The 13,612-nt window shown below is 51.9% G+C and overlaps 1 protein-coding gene across 9 annotated transcripts in view; it reads right to left on the bottom strand.

Moving 5' to 3' along the window:
* DMBT1 (deleted in malignant brain tumors 1) overlaps window positions 1–13,612 on the bottom strand; it is an 84,955-nt gene that overhangs the window by 31,930 nt on the left and 39,413 nt on the right. For 3 of the 9 annotated variants that reach the window (XM_047702310.1, XM_047702309.1, XM_047702313.1), the window contains exons 19-29: window positions 13,154–13,183; window positions 12,275–12,319; window positions 11,177–11,500; window positions 9,972–10,001; window positions 9,078–9,122; window positions 7,980–8,303; window positions 6,559–6,588; window positions 5,671–5,715; window positions 4,571–4,898; window positions 4,112–4,134; window positions 2,473–2,502 (exon numbers count right to left, since the gene is read on the bottom strand). In XM_047702310.1, the coding sequence (XP_047558266.1) occupies window positions 2,473–2,502; window positions 4,112–4,134; window positions 4,571–4,898; window positions 5,671–5,715; window positions 6,559–6,588; window positions 7,980–8,303; window positions 9,078–9,122; window positions 9,972–10,001; window positions 11,177–11,500; window positions 12,275–12,319; window positions 13,154–13,183 (1,254 nt within the window). Of the gene's footprint in view, window positions 1–466; window positions 791–2,472; window positions 2,503–4,111; window positions 4,135–4,570; window positions 4,899–5,670; window positions 5,716–6,558; window positions 6,589–7,979; window positions 8,304–9,077; window positions 9,123–9,971; window positions 10,002–11,176; window positions 11,501–12,274; window positions 12,320–13,153; window positions 13,184–13,612 lie in introns of all 9 variants that reach the window. The other 6 variants (XM_047702312.1, XM_047702311.1, XM_047702317.1 and 3 more) reach the window with 6 other exon arrangements.

Raw genomic sequence — 13,612 nt, 5'->3', positions numbered from 1 at the left:
CCCCCTGAAATTCAGCATTGACTGCAATCCTGTTCTCTGAGTCAGCCTCATGGCGGACCCAGAAGACTACAACCATGAAGGACAGAAAGTGGTTTATATTCCAAGTGTACTCCCAAAAGTTATGCCTTGATAATCAGGCCCTGGGACAAGTGGTATGGGCAGAGCAGATGATCTTACCAAGAAGGAAGAGACCCAATTTTTTCTGCTCACTGGATAGTGGATGGTCCTTTCCCCCAGTATGCCATGTTGTTGCCCAGTGATATTGTCCTTCTCTATTGGCCAAATATGGAAGGAAAGCAGACCCTACACTCTCCTTTCCATTGTACGCAGTAACCGGATGCCTGCAGGAAAGCTTGGGAGGCACCGAATACCTCAGAGAGGATTGGATGTGGGCCTTGTCGTGGGTAGTGTGTTTCCTCCCATCCAAGACTATCTCAGAAAGAGATACGGGTCTATTTGATCCCACCTGAGCAGATGACACCAGCATCTTCTCCGTGGCCACAGTTGTGTGAGTTCCAGCCGTTGTGAGGGCAGCGCCACAGGTAGGCCTCATGCCCAGAGCAGCGCACATTGTCTAGGACAATTGGCCCTGAGCCTTGACCAAACCGGGCACTTCCGGGGGCTGATATGGCCCAGCCACACTCAAGCTGCCTACAGACCACATTGGCATCATTGGTGTCCCAGTCGTCATCACACACGGTGCCCCAGGAGCCTCGATACAGGACTTCCACACGACCCTGACAACGGTCACCTCCGTTCACCAGCCTCAGGGCCAATCCTGAATCAGTCCCTGAGCAATGAAGAATAGAACACCCCCTCAGAGTATATCTCAAGATCATAAGCTAAGAACTTTGTAAGGTCCAAGGGTTTGTTCCTGGCCTGAGTCCCCTGGGCAGGTTTTGACCTTTCAACATGCCCAGAGGTTAATCTTCACCACAGTAAAAGAGCGGAGACATCCCATCAGCTCAAGGCTGAGGACGCTCCACTGAAAGAAGCACCCCATGACCTGGATAGAGGTGAGCGGGTGGACAAGCCTAGACCACACTGGGAGCACTCAGCATGGAGCTCTACAGCTACTTGGGCATGACAGGACCTGTGCATGAATGGGCAACTTATTGCCTTCCATGGCATGCTGACTTGTTTCTGCCAACATCCCAGGAGGTGATGCCCCTTGCGATGAGAGGTGCCAGCCCAACACACGGCCCTCTTCTTCTCAGGGCTCAAACACATGGCCTGGGAGCCATGAGACCAGCATGGTTCCAGCAGTCCTAGAGAGGCCTCCAGGGCTTACACTGAGCACCTAGGGGAGGATCTTTACTGAACCTGAGCCCAGGATCTCAATGGAATCAGTGGGCTGCCCTGTAAGATCAGACCCCAGATCTGCTCTTCAGAGAATTCTCTCTCTATCCCCCAGCTACACACATGCAAACACACTCATGCACACACACACAAACACAGGGAGGAGGATAGGGAAGGACACATCATGAGATGCTTCCTGTAACTCAAGCTTTATCTAGAAGCTGAGAATGATCGTGGGAGGGTAGATGAAATATGTATATATTTATATCCAAGGAATACTGTGGTTGGGGCTCTGGTGTTGAACCAGGTGGTGTCTGTACTGGGCCAGAACGGTAAAGACCAGAGTTAGACATCATGGGAAGAAAGCATTTTATGAAAACCGTTTCTGACAGGCATTGTGACAGTTGTCTGTCTGCATCCTGCCTCATTCCCCCTGGGTGGGCTGTTCAAGTCTCCTGCTCTACTAGCTTTTCCGGGACAAAGGCGTTGGGAAGGCCAACCAGGTGCCTCCACATCTCTAAGCCTGGCTTGCTCTTTTGTCCCATAGAAAATGGTCGCCACCCTTGTCTCTTGACTCATGTAGATCTGAGGGCTTTGGTATAGCGAAAACTTGGAGAAAAGAGTCAGGGGTGTTGAGGGTCACCACAGAGCCAAATACCTCTCTCAGGACCTAGAGCACCTCCATCACCTGGGACACTCCCATCCCTTGCAACTGCTGTCCCTGCCTCGTTGGAAGCACATCTGTGTCAAAGGAATCGGAGGCTGACCCTGACCCAGGGACAGGAGCCAGCCTGCCCTGGTGGCTCTTTGGTAGGAAGGCTCCAGTCCTCAGCATCCATTCTCCCACTCAACCTATCTGCCCGGATTACACAAGAGTTGAGATTCATGGTGCATGGGCCAGTTCTCTGAAACTCCAGGAAGCCACTTATTGGGACAGTTTCCCCATACTGGATGGAACTTCATGGGACTCATGGGAAGGTGACACTCTTGGGAACCCCACATCCAGTTAAGATTCTTGTGAATCCCACATCTAGTTAAGGATTGCCAGGATCTCAGTGACACTCGGGAACATTAAAGTGTTCACAGGTTCTCCAAAGAGCAGTGGTTTTGCCAGCGTGACTGAAGAAGGGTGGGAGGGAGATAATAGCCTGAGGACGGTGGCCGAGGACTCACCTGGCTGGGTTGTGGACTGAGGCCAAGCAGCTGAGAGAAAGAAACAAGAGTCAGTCACACAGCACACAGGTGCCCCAACGGGACCAAGGGTTGAAGAAACTCGGTGTATACCACCTGAGATCCTGTTTCTACATGCCATCAGGTGGACTGAGCCAGGCCCCGCCCTGAATCCCTCAATCCTCTGAGAGCTGAGGGAGGGGATCAGTTTCTCTTCCAACATTCTGAAATTTTACAACAGTCTTGATGGCCACTCGACCTCATACATAGCAATGACCTTGGAATACTTAACATCAGAAGAGTTAGCATTTAGTAAGCACGTCCTATGTACCAGGCACGATGTTAACTTTAGTCCAGTAAATTTACTGCTTTCCTCTGGGAAAAGTTGGGGAGGGATGCAGAGACTCAAAAACTATTCCGCATCAGAGGATCATTCATAAGAATGAGGAAATGTGAACAACGCAAGTGTCCAGCAATTCAGGACCAGTTCACTATTTCACGGTCATAGCCGTGTAATGAAACACAAGGCAGGCATTTAAACAGCTGGGAGAAAATATTCAATGACAGAAACAAGTGGCCATATCATTTCTGAAGAGCGAGGAAAAGCTATCGAGCCACAGCCACGGGGTAAAGTTTACTGGGAAAGGATGGATTATTTGTGAAAATACCCATTCTTTGTCTCCCTTCCTTCTCTCAAAGCTTCTGAGGTACCCCAAGAAATCCAGCCTTTAAGTTTCTTCTTTGAAGGACAACTTATCTCACTTCCTTAGAAGAAGGGGAAGTAGGTCTCCTCATTAAAACGAAAGTCATCCACCCGGCAGGGGCATAAAAAGGCTGAGTGTCTGGGAGGTAGAGGCTGGCTGTGTGTGGGCAGCGTGGCAGCCGTACACAGCGGGGAGATTGTATGGACAGGCTGACCTGGGCTGTGCATTGACAGGCACCGGCTGCTTCCACAGTCAGCCTGGGGATGAGAAGCCCAAGCCCTCAGGTGGACAAACGTGAGACTTACCAGCAGTGCTTGTGGGTGATGAGTGCCACCGATGTGGAAGGAAAATGAAGGGATTTTAGGACTTTATGGGGAAAGTTTTCATTCCATGGTCATTAGTTTGTAAGGAAACGTAACTGCACACAAGTCTCTCCCTGACTGCAGCACTTCTCAGAACCTGGACAATTCCAGTGTGCACTGCGAATGGCCCAGATGGGCGAGAGTATGCAGTTACACTGCGCAACAGACTTGGCACTGAAAGTTTTCTCTGTGGGGCAAAGGAAACCTTGGGGATTACTCTCCCAACGGGATAGGATTCTTGAACGCACAAACCGTGGTAGGAGTTTTCCTTGGTCGTATTTCTCAAATGATCCCAATGCGGACTTGAGCAGTTGCTCTCCTCCGAAATGAACAGAGGAGACCAAAAATCCTTCCGCTGCTGCGTCTCTGGGCAAACCTGGCAGCGGACAGTGGCAGGGGACCCCGGTGGGCCCTGAGGCTAAGCTAAGTTGGAGCCCAAGTCCTGGGGACTCAGCTGGTCACTGTAACAAATACCAGAGTCCTCGAAGAGAAGGGCCAGGCCTCTTCTTTAGTTTCTAAAAACATGAGAGTTGAATTCCAGAGAGGAAACATGCTGGGTGGGATACAGCTACTCACCCGGGGTGGTCGTAGTGCTTTGTACTCCTGCAAAAAGGAGGACACGTCGTCAGTCTCTGGGAAGACGGTGCAAAAAGAAGCCTTATGGGAACCAGAGAATCAGAAATGCTGAGTGCCTGACCCCCTGCACTAAGAAGACTTTCAGAGAGGGGTCCCGTGGTAGCCTCACAGAGGATACCACCAAAAAAAAAAGAAAAGAAAAACGTACTGCAGGAATTTGTTCTCACAACTTTTATGCCCACTAACACACGGCTGTTCGACGGGCTGATAAAGATGCTGTGTCCTCCCGTGAAACTCAGCCACATCAATATGGTTGGTGATTGGTGATGCACGCTCCTCTCAAGCTAAGAGGGGAAATGGCCGCCCTTCAGCAAACTCAGGAAGACGAAGCGACAGTGAGAGAAAAGAGCTCTTCTAGAGAATTAACAAGCCAAAGTAGAGGCTCAAAATCTCGAGGACCCACCTGTGCAGACGACACCAGCATCTTCTCCGTGGCCACAGTTGTGCGAGTTCCAGCCGTTGTGAGGGCAGCTCCACAGGTAGGCCTCATGCCCAGAGCAGCGCACGTCGTCCAGCACAATCGGCCCTGAGCCTTGCCCAAAGCGGGCACTTCCGGGGGCCGACGTGGCCCAGCCGCAGCCCAGCTGCCTGCACACCACGTTGGCGTCATTGGTGTCCCAGCTGTCGTCACACACGGTACCCCAAGAGCCTCGGTACAGGACCTCCACGCGGCCCTGACAACGGTCACCTCCGTTCACCAGCCTCAGGGCCAAACCTGAATCAGTCCCTGAGGAATCCAGAACAGAAATCCCCCTTCGTGTCTATCTCAAGCTCATAAGCTCAGAACATTTGTAAGACCCAAGGCTTGATCCCGGCCTAATCCCCTGGGCACGGAATGACCTTCAACATGCCAAAGGTCAATCGTCAGCACAGGGAAGAGCAGAGACTTCCCAGTCAGCTCAAGGCTGAGGACGCTCCACTGAAAGAAGCAACCCAGGACCTGGATGGAAGTGAGGGGGTGGACAAGCCTAATGTGTTCTGGGCACACCCAACATAGAGCTCTCCAGCCACTGGGGCATGACGGGACCCTTGCCCCAACAGACAACTTCTAGTCTTCCGCAGCATTCTGACTTAGTTCTCCAACATCCCTGGACGGGATCCCCCTGGGAAGAGAGGGACCACCTCAGCACATGGCCCTGTTCTTCTCAGGGCTCGACCCCATGGCCTGGGGGCCAGGAGCCCACCATTATTCCAGCAGTCCTAGATTGGCCTCTAGGGCTTCCATGGATCCCCTGGGGGAGGACCTTTGCTGAACATGAGCCCAGGATCCCCATGGAATCAGTGGGCCACCCTGTAAGATCAGACCCCGGATCTGATCTTCAGAGACTTCTCTCTCTATCCCTGGGCGACACACACACACACACACACACACACACACACACACACACACAGGGAGGATGATAGGGAAGGACACAGCATGCGATGCCTCCTGTCACTTCCAAACCCAAGCTTTATTTAGAAGCTGAGAATGATCCTGGGAGGGTGGACAAAATATTTACCGAATTCTGTGGTTGAAGCTGTGGTGGTCGTGAACCAGGTGGTGTCTGTATAGGGCAAGAAAGGTAAAGACCAGAGTTAGACATCATGGAAAGCATGTTGTGAAAACCATTTGTGGCAGGCATTGTGAAAGTTGCCCATCTGCATCCTGCCACCTTCCCCCTGCTTGGGCTGTGCAAGTCTCCTGCTCTGCTAGATTTTCTGGGACAGAGGATCAGAAGGACAGCCAGGTGCCTCCACATCTCTAAGCCCGGCTTTCTCTTTTGTCCCGCAGAAAACGTTTGCCACCCTTCTCTCTTGACTCATGTAGATCTGAGGGCTTTGGCATATCGGGGGCTTGAAGAAAAGAGTCAGGGGTGTTGAGGGTCACCATGGAGCCAACTGGGTATCCCAGTTCCTAGAGCACCTCCATCACTATGAGATTCCCATCCCCTGCAACTGTTGTCCCTGCCTCGTTGGATGCACATCTGTGTCCAAGAATCTGAGGCTGTTGCAAGCATTGAGCCAGGGACAAGAGCCAGACTGTCCTGGTCCCTCTTCAGGAGGACGTTGGCAGTCCTCAGCGTCCATTCTCCCACTCTGCCTCTCAGCCCAGATTGTATGAGAGCTGAGAGTCATGGCACATGGGCCGGTTCTCTGAAACTACAGGCTGCCATCTCTTGAGACAGTTTCCATATACTGGATGAAACTCATGGGAAGGTGACACTTGGGAATCCCACATCCAGTTAAGACTCTTGTGAATCCCACATCTAGTTACGATCTGCCAGGGTCTCAGTGACAGTGGGGACATTAAAAGTCCACAGGTTCTACAAAGAGCTGTAGTTTGACCAGCATGACGGAAGTAGAGTAGGTGGGAGAGAAAAGCCTGAGCGGGGTGGCCGAGGACTCACCGGGCTGGATTGTGGACTGAGGCCGAGCAGCTGAGAGAGAGAAGCAAGAGTCAGACACACAGCACACCGGTGCCCCAACCTGACCAAAGTTTGCAGAAACTCAGCATATAACACCTGAGTCATGTTTCTACATGCCCTCAGATGGACAGAGCCAGGGCCCCCCCTGAATCCCTCAGTCCTCTGGGAGCCCCACCCTCTGTCCTGCTGATACTGCCTGCTTTGGTGGGCCAGAGGGTTGGTGTTCCAGGAGGTGGAACATCCTTGCCTGTCCTAGACGGGCCATCAAAGGCATTGTGTTCCCTTTGCATAGGAACATCAAGAATGAATTGGGGCAGTTAGTCTAGAAGTACCCCCAATTCCACCTGACGAGGTACACTGCTTCCAAGGTACACAAGGTTTTTTAGGGTTTCGTAAGGGGCCAATCCAAGCCTCATATTCCTATGTGTTTCTTTAGCATTCCATGTCGTATGATGCGGGAACAGAAGGCTGGCTGAGGACAAAGCAAAAGCTGACACCCTGCAACCTTTCCCCACCCCCACTCCTGGGTGGGACATATGTGACATTCTTTAGGAACCTCTGTTCTATCTTAATGTTAATAGCTTGCTAAAAAGGGAAAAAGGACCTTGACAATGACAAGGCCTCTGGTATCCAGTATCTTGCAGGTCCTCTTTAGTTATGAAAGTTCTATTGAAACCTCCCCATTTCCTTACCTCCCCAACCCCATCCTACATATCGGCCACCCCTCACAACCCGCTGGCAGCAGCTTTTTTTGCCTACGGGACCTGTCCCCAGGCTACAATAAACCACCATTTTGCACCAAAGATATCTCAGGAATTTGTTCTTGGTCATCGGCTCAGGTCCTCCACCCAACTTAGCCTCACTTTTATTCTAGAAATTCATCAGTAGTGAGCTGCCATTCCTTGTACCTTCCCCAGTACCCTACTGCTCCTCCCAGCCCCCTGAAATTCAGCATTGACTGCAATCCTGTTCTCTGAGTCAGCCTCATGGCGGACCCAGAAGACTACAACCATGAAGGACAGAAAGTGGTTTATATTCCAAGTGTACTCCCAAAAGTTATGCCTTGATAATCAGGCCCTGGGACAAGTGGTATGGGCAGAGCAGATGATCTTACCAAGAAGGAAGAGACCCAATTTTTTCTGCTCACTGGATAGTGGATGGTCCTTTCCCCCAGTATGCCATGTTGTTGCCCAGTGATATTGTCCTTCTCTATTGGCCAAATATGGAAGGAAAGCAGACCCTACACTCTCCTTTCCATTGTACGCAGTAACCGGATGCCTGCAGGAAAGCTTGGGAGGCACCGAATACCTCAGAGAGGATTGGATGTGGGCCTTGTCGTGGGTAGTGTGTTTCCTCCCATCCAAGACTATCTCAGAAAGAGATACGGGTCTATTTGATCCCACCTGAGCAGATGACACCAGCATCTTCTCCGTGGCCACAGTTGTGTGAGTTCCAGCCGTTGTGAGGGCAGCGCCACAGGTAGGCCTCATGCCCAGAGCAGCGCACATTGTCTAGGACAATTGGCCCTGAGCCTTGACCAAACCGGGCACTTCCGGGGGCTGATATGGCCCAGCCACACTCAAGCTGCCTACAGACCACATTGGCATCATTGGTGTCCCAGTCGTCATCACACACGGTGCCCCAGGAGCCTCGATACAGGACTTCCACACGACCCTGACAACGGTCACCTCCGTTCACCAGCCTCAGGGCCAATCCTGAATCAGTCCCTGAGCAATGAAGAATAGAACACCCCCTCAGAGTATATCTCAAGATCATAAGCTAAGAACTTTGTAAGGTCCAAGGGTTTGTTCCTGGCCTGAGTCCCCTGGGCAGGTTTTGACCTTTCAACATGCCCAGAGGTTAATCTTCACCACAGTAAAAGAGCGGAGACATCCCATCAGCTCAAGGCTGAGGACGCTCCACTGAAAGAAGCACCCCATGACCTGGATAGAGGTGAGCGGGTGGACAAGCCTAGACCACACTGGGAGCACTCAGCATGGAGCTCTACAGCTACTTGGGCATGACAGGACCTGTGCATGAATGGGCAACTTATTGCCTTCCATGGCATGCTGACTTGTTTCTGCCAACATCCCAGGAGGTGATGCCCCTTGCGATGAGAGGTGCCAGCCCAACACACGGCCCTCTTCTTCTCAGGGCTCAAACACATGGCCTGGGAGCCATGAGACCAGCATGGTTCCAGCAGTCCTAGAGAGGCCTCCAGGGCTTACACTGAGCACCTAGGGGAGGATCTTTACTGAACCTGAGCCCAGGATCTCAATGGAATCAGTGGGCTGCCCTGTAAGATCAGACCCCAGATCTGCTCTTCAGAGAATTCTCTCTCTATCCCCCAGCTACACACATGCAAACACACTGATGCACACACACACAAACACAGGGAGGAGGATAGGGAAGGACACATCATGAGATGCCTCCTGTTGTTTCCAAACCAAGGTTTATCTAGAAGCTGAGAATGATCCTGCGAGGGTAGACTAAATATTTACCGAAACCTGTGGTTGAAGCTGCGGTGGTGTTGAACCACGTGGTGTCTGCATAGGGCAAGAAAGGAAAGACCACAGTTAGATAGCACGGAAAGCATTTTGTGAAAACCACAAGTGGCAGGCATTGTGACAGTTGTCTGTCTGCATCCTGCCTCATTCCCCCTGGGTGGGCTGTTCAAACTCCTGCTCTACTAGCTTTTCCAGGACAAAGTCATTGGGGGGGCCAACCAGGTGTCTCCACATCTCTAAGCCTGGCTTGCTTTTTTGTCCTGTAGAAGATTTTTGCAACTGTCTCTCTTGAGTCATGTATATCTGAGGGCTTTGTCATAGCGAAAACTTGGAGAAAAGAGTGAGGGGCATTGAGGGTCACCACGGAGCCAAATAGCTCTCTCAGGACCTAGAGCACCTCCATCACCTGGGACACATCCCATCCCTTGCAACTGCTGTCCCTGCCTCGTTGGAAGCACATCTGTGTCAAAGGAATCAGAGGCTGTCCCTGACCCAGGGACAGGAGCCAGCCTGCCGTGGTGGCTCTTTGGTAGGAAGGCTCCAGTCATCAGCATCCATTCTCCCACTCAACCTATCAGCCCGGATTACATGAGAGCTAAGATTCATGGTGCATGGGCCAGTTCTCTGAAACTGCAGGCTGCCATTTATTGGGACAGTTTCCCTATACTGGATGGAACTTCATGGACTCATGGGAAGTTGACACTTTGGAAACTCAGATCCTGTTAAGACTCTTGTGAATCCCACATCTAGCTAAAAATTGCCAGGATCTCAGTGACAGTGGGGAACATAAAGTGTCCACAGTATCTACAAAGATATGTGGTTTGAGTAGCATGACGGAAGTAGAGTAGGTGGGAAATAATAGCCTGAGGACGGTAGCCTAGGACTCACCTGGCTGGAGTGTGGACTGAGGCCAAGCAGCTGAGAGAAAGAAACAAGAGTCAGACACACAGCACACAAGTGCCCCAAATGGACCAAAGCTTGAAGAAACTCAGTGTGTACTGCCTGAGATCACACTTCCACATGCCTTTGGGTGGACAGAGCTAGAGCCCGCCCTGAATCCCTCAGTCCTCTGGGAGCTCCACCCTCCCATTGCTTGCCTTGCTGGGCCTTAATACTACTGTTCGAGGAGGAGGAATGTCCCTGCCAGGCCCAGCACGGACTATCAAAGACATAGTGTTCCCTCTGTACAGGAGCAACAAGAATGATTCGGGGCAATTAGTTTAGAAGGAGCCAGATGGGATTGGGAGGGAGACAAACCATACATAAGTGACTCTTAATCTCACAAAACAAACTGAGGATTGATAGGGGGAGGGGGCTTGGGGGTGGGGTTATGGACATTGGGGAGGGTATGTGCTATGGTGAGAGCTATGAAGTGTGTAAACCCTGGCGATTCACAGACCTGTACCCCTGGGGATAAAAATATATTATATGTTTATAAAAAATAAAATTAACAAAAAAAAAAAAAAAAGGAGCCAAATTCCACCAGCCCAGGTACAGTGCTCCTGGGCTTCACAAAGTTTTTCAGGGTTTCTGTAGAGGGTCAATCCAAGCCCCACATTCCTATGTATATCTTTATCATTCCATGTAGTAGTGAGCTGCCATTCCTTGTACCTTCCCCAGCACCTACTGCTCTTCATGGCCCTCCCCAGTTCACAGTATAGAATGCCATCCTCTTCTCTGAGTCGGCTTCATGGAGGACTCAGAAGAATGCAGCCATAAAGGAGGGAAGGTGGTTTATGCTCCAACCATTACCCAAAAGTTGTGCCTTGATCATCAGGCCCTGGGAAGAGAGATGTGGGCAGAATAGATGATCCTACCAAGAAGGAAGAGACCCATTTTTCTACTCATTGAACGGTGGATGGCCCTTTCCCCCAGTATGCCACGTTGTTGCCAAGTGACATTGTTGGCCACATAGGGAGGACAGTGACCCAACACTTCCCTTTGCATTCTACATCAGTAGCCTGCTGCCTCCAGCTAAGCTTGGGAGGCACGGAATACCTCAGGGAGGGTTGGATGTGGGCCTTGTCATGCGTAGTGGGTTTCGTCCCTTCCAAGACCATCTCAGAGAGAGATATGGGTCTATTTCATCCCACCTGAGCAGATGACACCAGCATCTTCTCCGTGGCCACAGTTGTGCGAGTTCCAGCCGTTGTGAGGGCAGCTCCACAGGTAGGCCTCATGCCCAGAGCAGCGCACGTCGTCCAGCACAATCGGCCCTGAGCCTTGACCAAAGCGGGCACTTCCGGGGGCCGACGTGGCCCAGCCACAGCCCAGCTGCCTGCACACCACGTTGGCGTCACTGGTGTCCCAGCTGTCGTCACACACGGTACCCCAAGAGCCTCGGTACAGGACCTCCACGCGGCCCTGACAACGGTCACCTCCGTTCACCAGCCTCAGGGCCAAACCTGAATCAGTCCCTGAGGAATCCAGAACAGAAATCCCCCTTCGTGTCTATCTCAAGCTCATAAGCTCAGAACATTTGTAAGACCCAAGGCTTGATCCCCGCCTAATCCACTGGGCACGGAATGACCTTCAACATGCCAAAGGTCAATCGTCAGCACAGGGAAGAGCAGAGACATCCCAGTCAGCTCAAGGCTGAGGACGCTCCACTGAAAGAAGCAACCCAGGACCTGGATGGAAGTGAGGGGGTGGACAAGCCTAATGTGCCCCGGGCACACCCAGCATAGAGCTCTCCAGCCACTGGGGCATGACGGGACCCGTGCCTCAATGGACAACTTCTAGTCTTCTGCAGCATCCTGACTTGCTTCTCCAACATCCCAGGATGGGATGCCCCTCGGGAAGAGTGGGACCAGCCCAGCACATGGCCCTCTTCTTCTCAGGGCTCGACCCCATGGCCTGGGAGCCACGAGACCAGCATGGTTCCAGCAGTCCTAGAGAGGCCTCCAGGGCTTCCATGGATCCCCGGCGGCGGGGGGGGGGGGGGGGGACCTTTGCTGAACATGAGCCCAGGATCCCCATGGAATCAGTGGGCCACCCTGTAAGATCAGACCCCGGATCTGATCTTCAGAGACTTCTCTCTCTTTACCCCGGTCACACACACACACACACACACACACACACAGGGAGGAGGATAGGGAAGGACACATTATGCGATGCCTCCTGTCACTTCCAAACCCACGCTTTATCTAGAAGCTGAGAATGATCCTGGGAGGGTGGACTGAAATATTTACCGATTTCTGTGTTCGAGGCTGCAGTGGTGGTGAACCAGGTGGTGTCTGCATAGGACAAGAAAGGTAAAACTCAGAGTTAAACATTATGATAAGCATTTTCTGAAAGCCATTTGTCACAGGCATCATGACACTTGCCCAACTGCGTTCCCGCCACCTTCCCAAAGGGTGGGCTGTGCAAGTCTCCTGCTCTAATCTTTCTGGGACAAAGGCTATGGGGAGGTCAGCCAGGTGCCTCCACATCTCTAAGCCTGGCATGTTCTTTTTTCCCATGGAAAACTTTTACCACCCGTCTCTCTTGACTCATGTAGATCTGAGGGCTTTGGCACATGGGGTGCTTGGAGAAAAGATTCAGGCGCATTGAGGGTCACCACAGAACCAAATAGCTACACTAGGACCTAGAGCAACTCCATCACCTCTGACTGTCCCATCCCCTGCAACTGCTGTCCCTGCCTCGTTGGATGCACATCTCTGTCCAAGGAACCTGAGGCTGTTGCAAGGACTGAGCCCGGGAAAGGAGCCAGCCTGCCCTGGTGGCTCTTCAGGAGGACCTAGGTGGTCCTCAGCCTCCATTCTCCCACTCAACCTATCAGCCCGGATTACATGAGAGCTGAGATTCATGGCACATGGGCCAGTTCTCTGAAACTGCAGGCAGCCATCTCTTGGGACAGTTTCCACATACTGGATGGAACCTCATGCACTCATGGGAAGGTGAGACTCTTGGAAATCCCACAGCTAATTAAGAACTACCTGCCAATATCTCAGTGACAATGGGGAAAACTAAAGTGTCCACAAGTTTCACAAAGAGCAGCGGGTTGACCAGCCTGACTGAAGAAGGGTGGGTGGGAGAGAAAAGCCCCAGTGGGGTGGCAGAGGACTCACCTGGCTGGAGTGTGGACTGAGGCCAAGCAGCTGAGAGAAAGAAACAAGAGTCAGACACACAGCACACAGGTGCCCCAAATGGACCAAAGCTTGAAGAAACTCAGTGTGTACTGCCTGAGATCACACTTCCACATGCCTTTGGGTGGACAGAGCTAGAGCCCGCCCTGAATCCCTCAGTCCTCTGGGAGCTCCACCCTCCCATTGCTTGCCTTGCTGGGCCTTAATACTACTGTTCGAGGAGGAGGAATGTCCCTGCCAGGCCCAGCACGGACTATCAAAGACATAGTGTTCCCTCTGTACAGGAGCAACAAGAATGATTCGGGGCAATTAGTTTAGAAGGAGCCAGATGGGATTGGGAGGGAGACAAACCATACATAAGTGACTCTTAATCTCACAAAACAAACTGAGGATTGATAGGGGGAGGGGGCTTGGGGGTGGGGTTATGGACATTGGGGAGGG

Source organism: Lutra lutra, chromosome 14 (assembly GCF_902655055.1).
Source record: "Lutra lutra chromosome 14, mLutLut1.2, whole genome shotgun sequence".
Taxonomy (NCBI): Eukaryota; Metazoa; Chordata; class Mammalia; order Carnivora; family Mustelidae; genus Lutra; species Lutra lutra.
This window is presented reverse-complemented; position numbering and strand designations above follow the sequence as displayed.